Source organism: Coregonus lavaretus (genome assembly GCF_964263955.1).
Source record: "Coregonus lavaretus genome assembly, chromosome: 26".
Classification (NCBI taxonomy): Eukaryota; Metazoa; Chordata; class Actinopteri; order Salmoniformes; family Salmonidae; genus Coregonus; species Coregonus lavaretus.
In genome coordinates, this window is record NC_140013.1 from 13,648,967 (window position 1) to 13,671,368 (window position 22,402).

General features: G+C 47.4%; 1 protein-coding gene across 1 annotated transcript in view; it reads right to left on the minus strand.

The window, feature by feature from the left end:
* The window catches only part of dpf1 (double PHD fingers 1), a gene marked incomplete at its 3' end in the record, with an annotated part of 59,545 nt that overhangs the window by 25,736 nt on the left and 11,407 nt on the right, over nucleotides 1–22,402 (minus strand). The window contains exons 2-8 of the mRNA XM_084142512.1: nucleotides 21,779–21,808; nucleotides 20,894–21,054; nucleotides 18,720–18,827; nucleotides 18,193–18,320; nucleotides 15,647–15,742; nucleotides 14,068–14,146; nucleotides 13,492–13,623 (exon numbers count right to left, since the gene is read on the minus strand). Coding sequence (XP_083998638.1) covers nucleotides 13,492–13,623; nucleotides 14,068–14,146; nucleotides 15,647–15,742; nucleotides 18,193–18,320; nucleotides 18,720–18,827; nucleotides 20,894–21,054; nucleotides 21,779–21,808 — 734 coding nt within the window. The remainder of the gene's footprint in view (nucleotides 1–13,491; nucleotides 13,624–14,067; nucleotides 14,147–15,646; nucleotides 15,743–18,192; nucleotides 18,321–18,719; nucleotides 18,828–20,893; nucleotides 21,055–21,778; nucleotides 21,809–22,402) is intronic.

The following is a 22,402-nucleotide window of genomic DNA, read 5'->3' on the forward strand; positions in this document are numbered from 1 at the left end:
TCTAAACTCCACTCGCCGTGTTTGGAGGAAGAAGAAGGATGAGTACAACCCCAAGAACACCATCCCAACCGTGAAGCATGGAGGTGGAAACATCATTATTTGGGGATGCTTTTCTGCAAAGGGGACAGGACGACTGCACCGTATTGAGGGGAGGATGGATGGGGCCATGTATCGCGAGATCTTGGCCAACAACCTCCTTCCATCAGTAAGAGCATTGAAGATGGGTCGTGGCTGGGTCTTCCAGCATGACAACGACCCGAAACACACAGCCAGGGCAACTAAGGAGTGGCTCCGTAAGAAGCATCTCAAGGTCCTGGAGTGGCCTAGCCAGTCTCCAGACCTGAACCCAATAGAAAATCTTTGGAGGGAGCTGATAGTCCGTATTGCCCAGCGACAGCCCCGAAACCTGAAGGATCTGGAGAAGGTCTGTATGGAGGAGTGGGCCAAAATCCCTGCTGCAGTGTGTGCAAACCTGGTCAAGTAATTGCAAACAAAGGTTTCTGTACCAAATATTAAGTTCTGCTTTTCTGATGTATCAAATACTTATGTCATGCAATAAAATGCAAATTAATTACTTAAAGATCATACAATGTGATTTTCTGGATTTTTGTTTTAGATTCCGTCTCTCACAGTTGAAGTGTACATATGATAAAAATGACAGACCTCTACATGCTTTGTAAGTAGGAAAACCTGCAAAATCGGCAGTGTATAAAATACTTGTTCTCCCCACTGTATATACCCTTGGCGCGGTGACGTATGTTTCCATAGCCTCCGTTTCAGCCTGTGACAGGGGATACACCTGACTCCTGGGAGGCACAGCGTCTACCCGGAGGTTTATTGCGCAATCCCCCACCCGATGAGGTGGTAACTTGGTCGCCTGCGTTTTAGAAAACACGTGCGCCAAATCGAGGTGGAGGTTCTGTCTGGACTTTCCACCGGGGTTGCACCAATGGAAACACCTAGACACCTACCCTGACACTCTCGCGACCACCCCGTGAGAACCCTCTGCGGCCATGAGAAGGTGGGGTTGTGGAGTGCTAACCACGGGATACCTAATACCACAGGGAAAGCAGGAGACTCAATAATAAAAAAAAGTGACTTGCTCGCAATGAGTCTCGTGGGTAATCATGGTGACTGGTGCTGTAACTTCCCGAACAAACCCGGACCCTAATGGTCGACTATCAAGTGCTCTGATGGGGAGTGGAATGGATAGGGGAACCAATGAAATGCCTAGACTGTGTGAGAATGCCCTGTCCATAAAGTTCCCAGCTGCGCCTGAATCGACTAGCGCCTTACACTGGGGAACTACCATGTGATCAGGAAAGTAGATGGGTAGGGTACAGTGCGCAGCAGAGGGCTCTGAACGAGTGTGGGCGTTCGATACCTGGGGTGATGCGAGAGTGCCCTGCCTGCCGCCTCCAGACCCAAAAGAACGCTGACGACAATGTGCGGTGTAATGTCCCTTCATGCCACCAGAGTGGCACTGGCGCTGTCATCCTCCGCTCTCTCGGATAACGGTTCCACCCAGCTCCATCAGCTCGGGATCCGAGTCAGCCGGGGTGGGAACGGGCAGACCCCCTCCAGGACGTCCTCTGGCTGCCAGCAGGTTGTCCAAACGAATGGCCATGTCCACCAGTTTGTTGAAGGACAACATGGTGTCCCGGCAGGCTAGCTCCCTTCGGAAGTCCTCCCGCAGATGGCACCGGAAGTGGTCGATAAGGGCCGCTAGTTCCACCCGGACCCAGCTGCTAGAGTCCGGAGCTCCAAGGCGAAGTCCTGCACAGTCCTCGTCCCCTGCCTCAGGTGGACTAGCCGCTCGCCCGCCTCTCGGGCGGGTGAACGAAGACAGCCCGAAAGAGGCGAGCAAACTCCCCAAAGTTTTCCAACGCGGCTCCTCCTTCATTCCAGACCGCGTTGGCCCACTACAGGGCTTTCCCCGAGAGGCAGGAAACAAGGGCGGACACCTACTCCCATTCCGAGGGTGCCGGCCTGATGCTGGAGAAGTAGAGCTCCAGTTGGAGGAGGAATCCTTGGCAGAGAGCAGCTGTCCCGTCGAACTCCCGTGGTCGGGATATATGGATCCCTCTTGTGTGCTGGGGTGTGTGTGGCTGGATCTGGTTGCCCAGCTGGTCTCGACAGATCGGGTCCTCTCCAGGCATTGGATGATCTGAAGAACCCGATCCATCGCTTCTCCCAAGCTGGCTAGCATCGTTGAATGCTCCTGGACCCGCACCACGACTCCAGGCATGCGTTCCTCTCCCGCTGACTCCATAGCGGGTGGGTGATTCTGTGAGTGTGTGATTTGAAGGAGTCAGGCGCAGGAGGGTAAATCACAGAATACAGAGGAGTTTATTCCGTAGTACACAGTTACGCTGGATAGCGTCAACAGTCCAGTGCGCAAAACAGGCGCACTGGAACAAATACAGGCATACGGGGAAAATATACCCCGGCAATACAAAATACAGGTAGCTCCACCGAGCTCCACTCATCTCACATGAAACAATCACCCACAAGGACAAGGGGGCAGAGGGAACACTGATACATGTACTAATGAGGGGAATATGAACCAGGTGTGTGTAACTGACAAGACAAGACAAATGGAATGATGAGATATGGAGCGGCAGTGGCTAGAAGGCCAGTGACAGCGAACGCCGAAGCCTGCCCGAACAAGGAGGAGAGGCAGCTTCGGAGGAAGTTGTGACAACATCCAAGAAGACTCGAGGCTGTAATCGCTGCCAAAAGTGATTTAACACAGTACTGAGTAAAGGGTCTGAATACGTATGTAAATGTGATATTTCAGCTTTTGCAAACATTTCTAAAAACCTGTTTCTTCTTTGTCATTATGGGGTATTGTGTGTAGATTGATGAGGGGAAAAACAATTTAATCAATTTTAGAATAAGGCTGTAATGTAACAAAATGTGGAGAAAGTCAAGGGGTCTGAATAGTTTCCGAATGCACTGTACATACACACACATGCATATACACACATACACACACATACACTACCAGTCAAAAGTTTTAGAACACCTACTCCTTCAAGGGATTTTCTATATTTTTACTATTTTCTACATTGTAGAATAATAGTGAAAACATCAAAACTATTAAATAACACATATGGAATCATATAGTAACCAAAACAGTTTTAAACAAATCAAAATATATTTTATATTTGAGATTCTTCAAATAGCCACCCTTTGCCTTGATGATAGCTTGGCATTCTCTCAACCAGCTTCACCTGGAATGCTTTTACAACAGTCTTGAAGGAGTTCCCACATGCTGAGCAATTGTTTGCTTTTCCTTTTCCACTCTGCGGTCTGACTCATCCCAAACCATCTCAATTTGGTTGAGGTCGGGGGATTGTGGAGGCCCGGTCATCTGATGCAGCACTCCATCCCTTTCGTTCTTGGTAAAATAGCCCTTACACAGCCTGGAGGTGTGTTGGGTCATTGTCCTGTTGAAAAACAAATGATAGTCCCACTAAGCCCAAACCAGATGGGATGGTGTATCGCTGCAGAATGCTGTGGTAGCCATGCTGGTTAAGTGTGCCTTGAATTCTAAATAAATCACAGACAGTGTCACCAGCAAAGCACCCCCACACCATAACACCTCCTCCTCCATGCTTTACAGTGGGAACTACACATGCGGAACTCATCCGTTCACCCACACTGCGTCTCACAAAGACACAGCGTTTGGAACCAAAAACCTCCAATCTGGACTCCAGACCAAAGGCCCAATTTAAACCTGTCTAATCTCCATTGCTCGTGCTTCTTGGCCCAAGCAAGTCTTTTCTTCTTATTGGTGTCCTTTAGTAGTGGTTTCTTTGCAGCAATTCGACCATGAAGGCCTGATTCACACAGTCTCCTCTGAACAGTTGATGTTGAGATGTGTCTGTTACTTGAACTGTGAAGCATTTATTTGGGCTGCAATTTCTGAGGCTGGTAACTCTAATGAACTTATCCTCTGCAGCAGAGGTAACTCTGGGTCTTCCATTCCTGTGGCAGTCCTCATGAGAGCCAGTTTCATCATAGCGTTTGATGGTTTTTGCGACTGCACTTGAAGAAACTTTCAAAGTTCTTGAAATTGTCCATATTGACTGACCTTCATGTCTTAAAGTAATGATGGACTGTCATTTCTCTTTGCTTATTTGAGCTGTTCTTGCCATAATATGGACTTGGTCTTTTGCCAAATAGGGCTATCTTCTGTATACCACCCCTACCTTGGTCTACCACAACACAACTGATTGGCTCAAACGCATTAAGAAGGAAAGAAATACCACAAATTAACTTTTAAGAAGTCACACCTGTTAATTGAAATGCATTCCAGGTGACTACCTCATGAAGCTGGTTGAGAGAATGCCAAGAGTGTGCAAAGCTGTCATCAAGGCAAAGGGTGACTATTTGAAGAATCTCAAATATAAAATATATGTTGATTTGTTTAACACTTTTTTTGGTTACTACATGATTTCATATGTGTTCTTTCATCGTTTTGATGTCTTCACTATTATTCTACAATGTAGAAAATAGTCAAAATAAAGAAAAACCCTTGAATGAGTAGGTGTTCTAAAACATTTTACCAGTAGTGTATATATTCATACACACACACACACACAAATCATACACACACACCCCTGTGCCAACTGGAATTGTCACAATCGTCGTTAAGAGAGGAGGACCAAGGCGCAGCGTGATGAACGAACATGTTTATTTATCATTAGCGATAAACACGGACAGTAAACAAAAACAACAAACGACTCGTAACGTCCTAGGTAACATAGACCAACACGGAACAAGAACCCACAAACACAAAGGGAAAAACAGACAGTTTAAATATGGCTCCCAATCAGAGACAACCAGCCAAAAGCTGACACTCGTTGCCTCTGATTGGGAGTCACTCAGGCCAACATAGAAATAAACAAAATAGAACTCCCAACATAGAAATACACCACATAGAAAGAACACACCCTGGCTCAACATATAGAGTCCCAGAGCCAGGGTGTTACAGTACCCCCCCCTAAAGGCGCGGACTGCGACCGCGCCTCAACTAGAGCAAAACAGGGGAGGGCTGGGTGGGCATTCCTCCTCGGCGGCGGTTCTGGCTCCGGCCTTGCCCACCACCCTCCAATAAACCCCCCATAGCGCCCCTGGTCCGGTCTGGCCCCGCTGGCTGGAGCTGAACTGGACGTAGCAGGAGCGGTTAGCTTCAGCTCCGTAGTGGAGCAGTTGACCGGTACCTTACCAGGCACCGGTGACCCAGGCACGGGTTGTGCTGGACTGACGACGCGCACCCCTGGCTTGGTGCGTGGAGCCGGAACGGGCCGGACCGGGCTGACGACTCGCACCCCTGGCTTGGTGCGTGGAGTAGGAACGGGCCGAATCGGGCTGACGATGCGCACCCCTGGCTTGGTGCGTGGAGTAGGAACGGGCCGGACCGGGCTGACGATGCGCACCCCTGGCTTGGTGCGTGGAGCCGGAACGGGCCGGACCGGGCTGACGACTCGCACCCCTGGCTTGGTGCGTGGAGTAGGAACGGGCCGGACCGGGCTGACGATGCGCACCCCTGGCTTGGTGCGAGGAGCAGGGACAGGCCGGACCGGGCTGGCGACGCACACCGTAGGCTTGGTGCGTGGAGCAGGGACAGGCCGGACCGGGCTGGCGACGCACACCGTAGGCTTGGTGCGTGGAGCAGGGACAGGCCGGACCGGGCTGGCGACGCACACCGTAGGCTTGGTGCGAGGAGCAGGGACAGGCCGGACCGGGCTGGCGACGCACACCGTAGGCTTGGTGCGTGGAGCAGGGACAGGCCGGACCGGGCTGGCGACGCACACCGTAGGCTTGGTGCGTGGAGCAGGGACAGGCCGGACCGGGCTGGCGACGCACACCGTAGGCTTGGTGCGAGGAGCAGGGACAGGCCGGACCGGGCTGGCGACGCACACCGTAGGCTTGGTGCGTGGAGCAGGGACAGGCCGGGCCGGGCTGTGGCGACGGATAGGAGACCTGGAGTGAAGAGCTGCCACAACCCGTCCTGGCTGAATGCCTACCTTCACACACTCTGTGTGAGGCATCAGCACAGGACGTACAGGGCTGTGTACCCGTACTGGCATAACAGCACGTGACACTGGCGCAGGATATCCGGGACCGAGGAGAGGCACTGGAGGCCACGAGCGCTGAGCCGGCACACTCCGTCCTGGCTGCATGCCCACCTTCGCACAACACGTGCGGGGTGCTCGCACAGGACGTACCGGACTATGCCGGACCACTCTTGGCACAGTACGCAGCTCTGCATACCCCGGAACCTGACCAGTCTCATGCTGCCATGCCTGAGTACGGGGAGTTGGCTCTGCTCTCCATCCAGGCTCCGCCAACCTGCCTTCTGGCCCCCCAAACCCGGTGGCCTCCTCTCCAAATCGCCCTGTGGCAGCCTCCTGCTGCCCAGCCGCCCATGCCGTGTGCCCCCAAAAAAAATTTTTTGGGGTTGCCTCTCGTCCGTCCGACGATGACACTGCTGACGCCGCTGCTCCTCTCTCGCCAGGGCCTTAATCCTAGCCCATGGCCCTTTGCCCCCGAGCATGTCCTCCCAGGACCACGATTTGCCCACCTGGGCCATCGCCAACCTCTCCATCTCCTTTCCCGGCGCTTCCTCCCATGTCCAGTCTGCCTGCTCCTGGACACGCTGCTTGGTCCTTGTATGGTGGGTTCTTCTGTCACGATCGTCGGTAAGAGAGGAGGACCAAGGCGCAGCGTTGAATGCGAACATATTTATTATAGGTGATACACGATCAAAACAACAAAACGATAACGTGACAGTCAACGGTCTAACACAAACCAACTAGAACAAGATCCCACAACTACTGTGGGAAAACAGCCTGTATAAATGTGGTTCCCAATCAGAGACAACCAGCCACAGCTGACACTCGTTGCCTCTGATTGAGAACCACACTGGCCAACATAGAAATGAACCAACTAGAACTACAACACAAATCTACACACCCTGGCTCAACATAACAGTGTCCCCAGAGCCAGGGCGTGACAGTACCCCCCCCTAAAGGCGCGGACTCCGACCGCGTCAACCAAACACCACAGGGGAGGGACCGGGTGGGCACTCCGCCTAGGCGGCGGATCCGGCTCCGGGCCTGATCCCCGCTCCCTCTCCAACCCCCCAAAGTACCCCTGGTCCGGTCTGGCCCCGCTGGCCGGAGCTGGACTGCACACTGGTGGAGCGGATTGCTCTAGCTCCGGTGTGAAGCATCTGACCGGTGCCGGTGGAACAGGCACGGGACGTGCCGGACTGACGACGCACACCACTGGCTTGGTGTGGGGAGCAGGAGCGGACCGGACCGGGCTGGCGACGCGCACCATTGGCTTGGTGTGGGGAACAGGCACGGGCCGTGCCGGACTGACGACGCACACCACTGGCTTGGTGTGGGGAGCAGGAGCGGACCGGACCGGGCTGGCGACGCACACCACTGGCTTGGTGTGGGGAACAGGCACGGGCCGTGCCGGACTGACGACGCACACCACTGGCTTGGTGTGGGGAGCAGGAGCGGGCCGGACCGGGCTGGCGACGCGCACCATAGGCTCGGTGCGGGGAGCAGGAACAGGCCGGGCCGGCGACGCGCACCATAGGCTCGGTGCGGGGAGCAGGAACAGGCCGGGCCGGGCTGGCGACACGCACCACAGGCTCGATGCGAGGAACAGGAACAGGCCGGACCGTACTGGGGACACACACCACTGGCCCTATGCAGGGATCAGGAACGGGCCGGACCGGACTGGTAACACACCCCAGTACCTCTCGCCGTGCCTCTACACCTTCCTTCCCCTCTTCGACCAGTGGCCCCCGTAACCTGGCGGCCTCCTCTGCCAACCCGCTGGGCTGCTCTGTCGCGGTCTCCTGCTGCCCCGTCGTCCACGGCGTTAGCCCCCCCTTAAAAATTTTATGGGCTTCACTCCTACCCGTGGACCAGGTCTCCATACTTTTTGCCAGTCTTTCACCCTTCTGCTTCCACGTCAAGCCCCTCTCTTCCTCACATGGCTTGACCCAGTCGAGGAGGCGAAGGAGATCCGCTAGAGATCTCTCAGGCGATGGCTCCTGGACTTGCTGCTTGGTCCAGTCTTGGTGGGATCTTCTGTCACGATCGTCGTTAAGAGAGGAGGACCAAGGCGCAGCGTGATGAACGAACATGTTTATTTATCATTAGCGATAAACACGGACAGTAAACAAAAACAACAAACGACTCGTAACGTCCTAGGTAACATAGACCAACACGGAACAAGAACCCACAAACACAAAGGGAAAAACAGACCAATCAGAGACAACCAGCCAAAAGCTGACACTCGTTGCCTCTGATTGGGAGTCACTCAGGCCAACATAGAAATAAACAAACTAGAACTCCCAACATAGAAATACACCACATAGAAAGAACACACCCTGGCTCAACATATAGAGTCCCAGAGCCAGGGTGTTACAGGAATGTATGTTTGATGCTCAGAAAAATGCAAATATGAATCCTTTTCTGTGGAGGTAGAACAGTTCTATACTTTCCCCCATGTGACTCTGTAATCCTGTTAAAATGCCCCTAAACTCCCTATTGTCTGACCAGCCAAATCAATACTGAGGAAACGCTGGAATTTAGACACAGGTATACAGTACAGTACATATAAGACATCCTAGAAAGATAGTGTGTGTGTGTGGTGTGTGTGTGTGTGTGTCTAAGCTCAGACAGACAGACTGATATGTTTTCATGAGCAGAAGGTGGGGGGGTTATAGTAAGATGGCCAAATGAATGAGGATCCAATCCTAACTCAGCAAGCCTCTCCTCTGTTAATACGGAATACCAAATGAAGCAGTGCGAAATCAGCCTGCCTTTTCCCTGTCTGGGGTAATATATATGATAAATCATAAAGAGAATTCTTTACTCTCACTCTCCTTCTTTCACTCTCTCTCTCTTTCATCTTTCTGTTGCCTTTAACTCCTCTGCCCCCTCCATTTCAACCCCTCCAATGCCAAACTTCACTCCCCCCTCCCTCCCCTCTTCCCCTCCCTCCTCAATGTACATAACAACATACTCTTTAGGAGGGAGCCCAGCCTGTCACTATAGCAACCGGATTGCTAGGCAACAGCCGTTTCTCTTCCTGCTTTGTTGCGGTAGAGGAGGCAGTGCAGTGACGGGGCGGAAGGCAGCGTGAGCTGGTCTGGCTATGGAGGAAGCTACTGTACCGGCACTGGCACCAGCAACACAGGCATGTGGAAAGTTCAGGAAGAAACCAGACCAAAATAACAGCTAAAGGTGATGGTTGGGGTTGAATAATTAACTTGGTAAAGCCCAGAATGGTCTGCACTCTAATAAGAGACATCATTCATTAACATGGTGGGGCAATCTGGTAGACAAAGTCCCAGCCCCGGTTACAGCAAGCAAGGGACTGAGCAACTGGGACTGACTACACCTAAACAGATCGCCGTTTGAGCTAGACTATAGAATCTAAAGTCAGGTAAACTCATAGGGGCATTTTCCCAGAGATAGATTAAGCCTAGTCCTGGACTAAAAAGCAAACTCAATAGTGAATCTCCATTGAAAATGCTTTTTTAGTTCAGGATTCGGCTTAATCTTTGTGCGGAAAACTGCCCCATAAGCTGGTTGTCACTTGGACTATGTTTACCTTTATTTTATATGGTTAGGTACAGTATACATTTTCTGTATTTGTAGTGGTGTAGTGTGCTGATCATGTAGTTTGTTCAGGTAGTGTGTGTTGTATGTTCAGGGTCCGTGGGTCATGAATGTACTGCCCTGCCCCCACCACCCCTGTCCTCTCTCTCTGAACCCAGCCTGTATCTCTACTCAGTCTCCTCTATAGGCTACTCTGTTCTGTACCTGTCTGTTATAGTACAGACACAATGACTAGTCAGGACAAAATCATTTTCACGATTTCACTAATACCATCAAAATCAAATAAATCATAGCATGTTATTGGGGTTCATTTAGTAGTTTTTACCTGATTAAGTTGATTAATGTCGAAAACATTACGTTAAAAGTACAATTTATATTACTAAAACATACGTTGAAAATTATACTGTTGCTGCTTCCTAGTTTTTATATATAGCCGAGTGTCAAAACACCGGTTTTAAATGTCCAAATAAATTCATAATCAATATGCTGAAATAAGTTGTGATATGTTGAAGACTAATACATACAATTACTTGAGTTCAGATTACTTGTATTTTGCTAAATTAGTACCTTAAAAACTGCTGATGCATCAAATTTACCAAGCGGTCATTCCAGATTGAAATTGATTTGCTTGTTCTACTGTAATCAATAGCGTGCACAGATGAATCACTCACGTTAATCTAGTATGGAAATCAATGGAACTGGGACAATTCGCTGCCGCTACATGTACCACAATTTACTTGGGAATACTAGATATACCTGTCGATAGATGAGAACCTGTATTTATCAACTCATCACCTTGTGGGACAATGCTTACGTTAGATTGCCAATACGCAGAAGGATAATTTTAACGAATCATCTCTCCACGGGTAAGTCTAAATAGTGACAGGGGTTGGCTCTTATTTCAGTGATAGCTTGAATGTAAAATCTGTGTATTTGTTTGTGGCCAGCAGCTTTTATAAAGAGAGCGCCTCAATTTTCCCTTGCCATTTCAATTTGAATTTCACAACTGCGTTCTAAGCCCTGCGACGGACAGGTGCGTATGATCAAATCAACCATACCAAACCAAAGATATTAATCTGTTTCAAGCAATTGATTTAGTGTCATCTTGATGACTATAAACTTGTATATTAACATCACCAATCTGAGGTTATAAAAAATCTCTAAATTGTACGAGGTGAAAATGCGAGTTTGTGTATGGTAGTAACACAAACTGTCCACATTAGCGCATTATACAATAATTTAATATGGCAAAATAATTCAACATGTCAATTTTGGATGATAGTATATGCTGCCCACTCACAAAATATTGCAACAATTACATACAATTTAACTGGGCTCTCTAGACTAGATCTTCTATAGTGGCTGTGCAGCTGCCTGAATCTTCGCCGTCCCTACAATGACACAGTGACACAGGCCCTCCACTGTCACCAGACCATCATTAAACGACCACCCTCTCTTTCTTACTGCAGGACTTTCATCACATGTGAATCTGCTGGAACAGAACCAACCACCACTCCACAGATCTATTCCACATATTGTATCCTACCCCACACACACAGAGAGAGAGAGAAAGAGAGAGAGAGAGAGAGAGAGAGAGAGAGAGAGAGAGAGAGAGAGAGAGAGAGAGAGAGAGAGAAAGAGAAAGAGGGAACAGAGACAGCCAGGACGCCATTTTAGGTTTGATACATAATTAATTTTGTCCTTATAGCTGATCACAATGATTCCTTCTCACACTGGCGGAGCAAGGCGAGTGAAGCCATTTTGTGAGCGAGGTGAAACTAGGCAAGAATTAAAAATAAATAAATATAGAAAAAGAACAACAGGAACAAAAGGACGCTGACCTTCAAAGGGCTCAATTACATGTTACCCCCTCCATCCCTCCATCTCCCCTCCTGATCTCACTCCTCCGACCGTCTGTCCTTCCAGATAAACCAGACTCGGAATCTCAATTCTGATTTGGGGAGAGGACTTAACGAGAACTGGCTTGACTCTTTCTGCTCACAAAACCAATTTTCAGGTGCACACCAGAGGGCCGACCTCTAAAGTAAACACCCCTCCCTCCTCCCCCATCACATCAATGCCCAAAACCAGCCCCCACCCCCCACCACTCCTGCCTCTCTCACTTTATGAAGAAAAAAAAATTGAGAGGCAGCCATGAATTTTAATGCTGCAGTTCATTTTAACAATCGGCTTCCACTCCTGCAATGGAAATAAATACAGAAAAAATGAAGGAAAAAAACAAGCGATGGATAAATCATAAGACAAAAGTAGAGAGAGGGAGATAAGGAGAGAAAGAAATGGAGAGAGAGATTCAGAGAGAAGAGGGAAAGGAAAGAAAGAAAGCATGGTAAACTGGCGATGAAGAGTGAGGGAGAAAATAGGTAGAGAATGAGAAAGAGAGAGAGAGAGATAGAGCGAGAGAGAGAGAGAGAGAGAGAGAGAGAGAATCTCATCTCCTAGTGGAATAATCTGTAATTTATCAAACTGATGAAAAAAGGAGAGGGAGAGAATGATGGGGGTAAAATAACAAAATAAAAGAGAAGAAAGAGACTTTGGATTTCAGCGATCTTCCACACTCGGTTTCTGCATTTTGAAACGTATATATAATTTAAAGTTGATTGCTGACCTGCAAAAACATGGGACTATACATTTTACATTTTAGTCATTTAGCAGACGCTCTTATCCAGAGCGACTTACAGGAGCAGTTAGGGTTAAGTGCCTATATCAACAATGGACCGAATGAACCAAATACCAAAATATAGTTTTTGGGTGCACCAGGCTTACAGACTCTAGTCTAGACATCTTTTAGGAAGAATATTACGTGAATAATGTATGGACCAGTTTCATTATAACCATTCATATTAATATGATTATATATGGTGTAATATAAAGGAGGGGGTACATCTGCAACTTGACACTTATTATATTGGGAAAACCATAAGATAGAAACACGCACACACAAACGCACATGCAGACACACACACACAATAGGCTTTTATTTTCATTTCACAAGTAGATTGAGTTTTGTGCATGTATGTATTGGTGTGTGTGTGTGTGTGTGTGTGTGTGTGAACAAGCGCGTGTGCCTGCATGTTTGTAGCAGGAGGAGAAGAGAGGAGGATATTAAACCTCTCTAATGCAGCCATTCTCTTCTCTTTCACCCTGCAGAGTCCTACAACTGCAGCACACACACACACACACACACACACACACACACACACACACACACACACACACACACAGAGGCATCAGCACCAGGACCCATTGACGGACAATCCACTAAGACAGGCCAATTTAAAACAGCGCTCAGTCAATTAACTCTAGGAGGTAAATGGGTATTTTTCTACAAGGACATTGATGTGGGGACGACTACAGCTGTGTGTCTCTGTCGGCATCCCAAAAGACACCCTATTCCCTACAAAGTGCCATTTGGGATGCAACCTCTCTCAGTGCACTGTAAATTGCCAGCCTCAGACATGGAACATGCTGGTGGAGAGAGGGGAACAAAACAGATCCCCCTCCTGCCACCCTTCCTCTCAGTGTCCCTGTTCAGCCAATTAACACCGTCCAATTCAGGGCCATGCTAATCAAACAGCATTACAGACAGACAGGCATGCAGACAGACAGACAGACATAAATGCTACTACATTATACATTAGTCTGTACTTCACACAGTGTGCGCTACAAAGGAAATGTGCAAGTTGCTGTTCAGTAACATTCTGTAGGATACTGCATCTAGATCTGGTCACTTTGACATGAGGGTATATGGCATAGTGCAGCAGCCAGCCTTAGGGTAAAGCATAGAGCATACTGTAGCATAGGGACTCACGCTTGTGGTTGTTCTTGCGCTGGAAGGGCAGGGTGTGGCGCTCAGAGTCCTCCTCTCCCTCCTCGTCCGCTAGGTGTGTGTGGGTGTAGTGGTAGCTCAGGCCCGGGCGGTTCTTATAGCGCTTCCCACAGACTGGAACACAACCACACAAGCAAAATCAAGAGACAGAACTAAATGTAGCCCAATACAATCATCATGACATACTGTATCTGTACCATATCTATCAGTAAAAGATATGAGTGAATGCAATTGTGCTTCACTGACAATAGATACACTCACAATTAATGAATGCTGTATCCATCACTAGCTAATGCCATGTCACCGTTTTAGTTTGAATATTGCTCTATAGATTGCTCTATAGTGTTCCCGTTAGCGCTTGTTGCTCTAGCAGACTCATTTCCACTAGAGAAGTTGTCCTCATAACATTGGCAGTGAGATAATTGCTTGCTTTGTGCAGAGTGGAGACAGCAGCCATATGCTTGCCAGTGTAGTTTAGCCTGCAGTAAGAATGTTGTCTATGGCTCTTAGACATGGTGTGTATGTGTGTGTGTGTGTGTGTGTGTGTGTGATACTCACTGTCACAGACGTACGGCTTGTCCCTGTCCTCAATGGTGCTGGGTTCTTGTCTCTTCCTCATACCCCCTACACCACAGGCCTGCAGCGAGAACACTGACGGTTGAGCGGAGTTCACACTCTACACACACACACACACACACACACACACACACACACACAAGCACACACACACAAGCACACCATACTCCTACACACCATAATCATCTGCTACTTTAACAGGTGCCCCCCTCTCTCTAATCACCCTTGCCTGACAGGCAGGGTTGATGACACCTAACAGGGAACTTCAAGCTCCAATTAACAACATGGCTGTTTGGATTATAGATACAGTGTTACAGCCTGCAGTGAGGCTTCACACAAGATGGAGAGAGAGAGAGGTGTTTTTCTCATCTAATAAGAGTTATTTAGAATGCATCCATGTACACGATCTGATAACTCACTGCATATCGAAATACTGTATACTGTATCTAATGCACAAATTATTGTACTGTATCTAATTCCCACATGATTGTATTGTATCTATTGCCCACATGATTCATACACTACTAATACACTTACAATAATGATTTGTATCCACCCTCCATCCCAAAATGTATGAATTTAGTATAGTGAACTGAGATATGAATTGGTATCTGTTTTATCTTTAAAGCTGAGAGGAAAAATATGATGGCTCCTTAGTACTCAGTGCACGGCTGCTACTGTACCGCTGACAGCATGAGAGAAGAGGAGCGGGCAGGAGAGAGGAGAGGAGAGGAGAGGAGAGGAGAGGAGAGGAGAGGAGAGGAGAGGAGAGGAGAGGAGAGGAGAGGAGAGGAGAGGAGAGGAGAGGAGTGGAGAGGAGAGGAGAGGAGAGGAGAGGAGAGGAGAGGAGAGGAGAGGAGAGGACAGGAGAGGAGAGGAGAGGAGAAGAAAAGAGGAGAGAGCCAGCCAGAGCAGAGCAGAGGAGCTAGAACGGATCAAGGATGCCGATGCTTCCCGTCACCCTCTCAGTACAGCAGGAGAGGAGAGAGAGGGCTTCCATGAGGAATTGATAGCACTACTTGAGAGGCTAGAGTTTGCATAACTTGCAGTGGGTACTATATACTAGACAAGAGAGTCAGCTAGCTATCGGAAATGTAAAGGGAACTGGATGGAGGGAGGAAGCCTGTGACTGTCTCATTCAGGGAGAGGGATAAGTTGACTGGCTGTTTTACCTCCATTAATGTTTTTTCTATAAGTTACTTCTCTTGATAGATAACAAAGTGTTAACGGGAAGTTGAAACAGAAAAGAGAGGATGAGTGAAAGTAAAGTAACATTTCAAATACAGTAATATTTCAAATAGACAGGATGAGTGAAATTATAATATGAGCGAAATGTGAGAAGGAAGTTTAGTTTAACCAGTTTTGGTATTCACACGGATACACACTGTACACGCAATGAAATTGCAAGCTGAAGTATCAGTTCTCCTGTTTATTTCAAATGTTACGGTGCATTAAGTCATATCACTTGTGTATTTGCGAGAGGAAAATGTTGCCCTATGCAGTGCCAACAATACAGGTACGGTAGGTGGCTGTATGTTCCTGTGTGTTTCTCTTGTCTTACCCGTCCTTCGCGGTTCTTGCGGTTCTTGCGTTTGGGGACGTCCTCTTCCATATCCTCCGCTTCCAGTTCATGGGGGAAATCACCAACCAGCAGCTTCTGAAGCAGCAAACACACCAGAACATCAGAGGAGATATCAGCAGGGAGTGGCTCCAGGGAGGGGCTCCAGGGAGGGGCACCCTCAAGAATAAGCCTAACACCCCCTTTAGCACCCCCAATAAAGAATGCTCAGCTACCCCAGTGAATTCCTGGTTCTGCAACTGGATAACAGTACAATAAAACAGGGACCAGGTCATACATGGGACACAAACAAATAGAGAGATACAGAGAGAGAGAGCGACAGAGAGAGAGACAGAGAGAGAGACAGAGAGACTGAGACATGCTGAATTCTGCAAAAACATCCTCTGTGTACAACGTAAAACACCAAATAATGCATGCAGAGCAGAATTAGGCCGATACCCGCTAATTATCAAAATCCAGAAAAGAGCCGTTAAATTCTACAACCACCAAAAGGAAGCGATTCCAAAACCTGGAATGCAATTTGGCCCTAAACAGAGATTACACAGTGGCAGAATACCTGACCACTGTGACTGACCCAAACTTAAGGAAAGCTTTGACTATGTACAGACTCAGTGAGCATAGCCTTGCTATTGAGAAAGGCCGCCGTAGGCAGACCTGGCTCTCAAGAGAAGAGAGGCTATGTGCACACTGCCCACAAAATGAGGTGGAAACTGAGCTGCACTTCCTAACCTCCTGCCAAATGTATGACTATATTAGAGACACATATTTCCCTCAGATTACACAGACCCACAAAGAATTCCAAAACAAATCAAATTTTTTATAAATTCCCATATCTATTGGGTGAAATACCACAGTGTGCCATCACAGCAGCGAGATTTGTGACCTGTTGCCACAAGAAAAGGGCAACCAGTGAAGAACAAACACCATTGTAAATACAACCCATATTTATGTTTATTTATTTTCCCTTTTGTACTTTAACTATTTGCACATCGTTACAACACATAGACATAATATGACATTTGAAATGTCTCTATTCCTTTGAAACTTTTTTGAGTGTAATGTTTACTGTACATTTTTTATTGTTTATTTCAATTTTGTTTATTATCTATTTCACTTGCTTTGGCAATGTAAACATATGTTTCCCATGCCAATAAAGCCCTTTGAATTTAATTGAATTGACAGAGACAGAGACAGAGAGAGATAGAGACAGAGAGAGACACAGAGACAGAGAAAGTAAGCCCAAAGGACAATTACTCCATTAGTTAGACCAGTAAGGGTGGCCTCCCCTCCTTTAACACAAACATCCCCCCTGTTGCAACTGCTCGTGACCAGGAGAACACTATGCTGTTATTCATTCACTCCTAAAATGTAGGAGTGAAAGAAACACTTCCTCTCATCAGCAAAACAAGTATCAACATATTCAGCAAATAGAAAGTACAACACATGGGTCTGTGAAAGAATGCTTGATAAATAACCAAGAGAGGTGACAAAAAACAAGTGGCACAAGTAGCAAAAGAACAAACTCTAAAAGGAGCATATGGAGAGAAGCTGTAATGGAGGAGGAAACCAAAGCCCTCCTCTGTTAGCTTCCTGCTGGATAAGAGAGCTAGGCGAGGCCCAGGATCTGAGGCCTACCCCCAGTGGAGCCCGGGCCTGCTGTGTGAGCCATTTATTGAAGTGCTAATTGGCTAATTGTCGACCTTACGGAAGGAAGACTGTCACATCTGGAGCAGGTGGGGTAGGGACTGGAGACACAGGACTCACAGAGAGGAGATGACAGCTCATCCGGAAGAGGAAGCAGGCACACACACACACACACACACACACAGAGATTCAGAAACACACATACAATACACACATACACACACACACAAAGACATTTACACATACAGTACACACACCAACAGTGTGTCTCTCTCTCTCCCTCCTAAACACACACTCACACAGTCTCTGTCCAAAACACACACTTTCTCTGGGGAGGAGGAGAGGAACTGTGCCATTGGGGGTGTGTCATGGCTGCAGGGGATGTGTCACTGCCAACCAGAGTCACTGATACTATACACAGGGCCATGAGAGGGAGGCACGAGCGAGAGAGAGAGAGAGAGAGAGAGAGAGAGAGAGGCAGAGAGAGAGAGAAAGGCAGCGAGAGAGAGACAGTGAGATGGAGAGAGAGAGAGAGAGAGAGAGAGAGAGAGAGAGAGAGAGAGAGAGAGAGAGAGAGAGAGAGAGAGAGAGAGAGAGAGAGAGAGAGAGAGAGAGAGAGAGAGAGAGAGAGGAGAGAGAGAGAGAGAGGAGAGAGAGAGAGAGAGAGAGAGAGGAGAGAGATAGAGGGAGAGAGAGAGAGAGAGAGAGAGAGAGAGAGAGAGAGAGAGAGAGAGAGAGAGAGAGAGGAGAAAGAAACTACACAGCAGGTGAAGAAGTAGAGGAATGGGTCAGCGGGTTCGACGAGAGCATGAGAGAGGGAAACTAGAACTTGCGTGTGTGTGTGTGTGTGCGGGCGATCATGAGTGATTCTAAGCTTCTCTTACCTGGCACTCGCTCATAGGTTCCTCTTCCTTGGTCTCCACCTTCTTGTCCAGAGTCTCTCCACTGAGCAGTGATTCCAACACCGGCCCCTCCGGCAAGCCCCCCTCCTTCTTCAGAGATGCCTCGTAGTCTGAACACATACACACACACACCACACTGTACGTTAGTATCCCCCACCAATACACACATTACAGTAACACTCCCCTGCTAATACATGTGTTAGAATACATTCCCAGCTATCACTTTGCCCTGACAGACTAACACAACCATGCAAATACAGCTACTGTAAAGCACAGGATGCTGCTGAGGGGAGCACATCTCATAATAATGTCTGGAACGGCATGAATGAAATGGCATCAAACACCTGGAAACCACGTGTTTAATGTATTTGATACCATTCCACTTATTCCACTCCAGCCATTACCATGAGCTCGTCCTCCCCAATTAAGGTACCACCAACCTCCTGTGCTGTACAGAGGCTTTTCTCTGTCATTCCACGGCCCACTCAGTTTTCCTGTCTGTCTCTTACCGATCTTAAACTCAATGGGTCCGAGGCGTGGGTCCTCCAGAATGTTTAGTCGTCTCTTCTTGCGCCAGCAGCGGGCAGGGTAAGTATACAACTGTCCTGGGGCCAAACCTGGGGGCCAAACAAAGAACAACGCCAAAGTAATGTGAAAAACTGTTAAAGCAGACTATGATTAAGGAGTTAAGGTGGTGATGTTATCTACCTGCAATGATTCTGTGGGTGAACATCATTTTATAGCCACTTTAAATAGAAGGGATATGTCCGTTTTTAGTGCAAACAGAAATACTAAGCTTTTATAATTCTTTGGTTGAGGTTTATTTGCTTGACAAACCTATACCTCTAATCTGTCATTTATGTTAGTAAAAACAACACTGTGTCACTCATACACACTTAAAACACACACACACAACAAACTCAAAACTCTGAGGCATACTGTACACATACACACACACTCTCTCTCTGGATGAGGAATGAGGAACAGCCAGAGGGAGACACTGATACTACACAGGGGTGTGAGAGAGGGGGAGAGAGAAATATAGAGAGATGGAGGAGAGGAGAGGGGCTACAGAAAGATAGGAGAGGAGACGGAGGAGAGGAGAGGGGCGAGAGAAAGATAGGAGAGGAGACGGAGGAGAGGAGAGGGGCTACAGAAAGATAGGAGAGGAGACAGAGGAGAGGAGAGGGGCTACAGAAAGATAGGAGAGGAGACGGAGGAGAGGAGAAGGGCAAGAGAAAGATAGGAGAGGAGACGGAGGAGAGGAGAGGGGCTACAGAAAGATAGGAGAGGAGACAGAGGAGAGGAGAGGGGCGAGAGAAAGATAGAGAGATGGAGGAGATGACAAAGGGCTGCTGAGAGCAGAGGAGAAGCGAAGATGTGAAGGCTGTGTTACAGACCTCCCTACCCCAGACCTCATACCCCTTTAACCTGCCTCTTACCCTGTGTTTATTACAGGTGTTCATGCATTGGAACACACACTAACATGTTGTCCATAAACACACACTAACATGTTGTCCATGAACACACACTAACATGTTGTCCATGAACACACACTAACATGTTGTCCATGAACACACACTAACATGTTGTCCATGAACACACACTAACATGTTGTCCATGAACACACACTAACATGTTGTCCATGAACACACACTAACATGTTGTCCATGAACACACACTAACATGTTGTCCATGAACACACACTAACATGTTGTCCATGAACACACACTAACATGTTGTCCATGAACACACACTAACATGTTGTCCATGAACACACACTAACATGTTGTCCATGAACACACACTAACATGTTGTCCATGAACACACACTAACATGTTGTCCTTGAACACACACTAACATGTTGTCCATGAACACACACTAACATGTTGTCCATGAACACACACTAACATGTTGTCCATGAACACACTCTAACATGTTGTCCATGAACACACACTAACATGTTGTCCTTGAACACACACTAACATGTTGTCCATGAACACACACTAACATGTTGTCCATGAACACACACTAACATGTTGTCCATGAACACACTCTAACATGTTGTCCATGAACACACACTAACATGTTGTCCATGAACACACTCTAACATGTTGTCCATGAACACACACTAACATGTTGTCCATGAACACACTCTAACATGTTGTCCATGAACACACACTAACATGTTGTCCTTGAACACACACTAACATGTTGTCCTTGAACACACACTAACATGTTGTCCATGAACACACACTAACATGTTGTCCTTGAACACACACTAACATGTTGTCCATGAACACACACTAATATGTTGTCCATGAACACACACTAACATGTTGTCCATGAACACACTCTAACATGTTGTCCTTGAACACACACTAACATGTTGTCCATGAACACACACTAATATGTTGTCCATGAACACACACTAACATGTTGTCCTTGAACACACATTAACATGTTGTCCATGAACACACACTAACATGTTGTCCATGAACACACACTAACATGTTGTCCTTGAACACACACTAACATGTTGTCCATGAACACACACTAACATGTTGTCCATGAACACACACTAATATGTTGTCCATGAACACACACACGCACATGCACACAGCATAGGCCTTACACACACACACACACACACACACACAGGTACACACACATACACACACACCTGGGCCGCGGTGGTTCTTCTCCATCCAGATGTAGCAGTTGCTCTGTGCCACGCCGGTCTGGGAGTCCAGGAAGGGCAGGCGCATGGAGCGCTCGGCACACAGGCGGGCATTGTAGCTGCGGCAGTGCTCGATGGCCTCTCTGTAGAACTCCTCTCCCAGACTGGCACAGACAGGGTGGCACACAGTTGGCACAAGGAGGCAAGAGAGAGACACAGAGCCCTGTTAACCTAGGTCATTTCACTTGAGGACCCACAGATCAACATTGCATAATCCACACTCTACAGTGAGAAAATAAAGAAAGCACATCTGTTTTTAATAATAAATAATAATAATAATAATATGCCATTTAGCAGACGCTTTTATCCAAAGCGACTTACAGTCATGTGCGCATACATTTTTACGTATGGGTGGTTTTTCTAATGTACAGTATCATTCCTCTGTCTCTCTCTGTGTGTCTGGCTGTGGTTTTCTCAGAGGACCTGGGCTATGCCAGGGCATGTAGAGACTCATCAAAAGTGACACGCACGCACGCACGCACATGCACACACATTGCATGTAGTGACACATGAAAGGTGAGACACAGTGCTCTGAATGTGTGAACAGAGCGAGGCTATCAGCATCGCCGGATGAGGTAGAATAGACTGTTCACTGCCAGACATCACATAATGTCAGCGTGTGTGTGTGTATGTGTGTGTGTGTGTGTGTGTGTATGTGTGTGTGTGTGTATGCATAGTTATACGTGTGAGCACTTTTGTACTGTAAGTGAATGCAAGTCTATGTAGTACATGTGAACATGGGTAAGTGTGTATCCTGTAGAGAGTTTATTTTGTATTTTATCTTGTGCACCCACCTCCCACCCTTCTCCCTTCTCCCTCCTCCCTTACCTGTTCTTAATAACTGTTCCTCCAGATTGCCTGTGAACACAGAGATAGAGGGACACTGTGAGTCACTGCCTTCCTCCTCTCCTCTCCTCCTCCCCTCCTGTTCATCACCACCCTATTTTATTCCTGGTGCTTCTCTAACACAGTCACAATACCAAGGTTGCCAGCCATGGCAAACATACAGTATATTGTTCATACAGTGCACAGTATATAGGATCGCAACCATACAATATACAGTATATAAGATCACAGTATACGTACTGTAGTGTGCAGTACATAGGATCATTATCCATACTGTATACTATACAGATCTTAATTTGACCTATATTGTCACAGCAAAATAATCCTGCAGCAACAGGATTTGAACGTTTAATCCAGAATGTTGCTTGATCGGTGGTTAGGCTATTAGCTGGTCAAAATGAGGCTACATGAAAAGTGCAATACTGTTAATATAACCGTGTGTTAGTGCAGGTTTTCAGGGAATTGATGTCAATCACGAAGCTCATCTGCAATTCACAGCAACAAAGTAGTGATCAAATTAAGATCCTACACCTGTACAGTATATAGAATTGCAACTATAGAGTATACTGTTAATACATAGATTTGCAACCATACAATATACTGTAC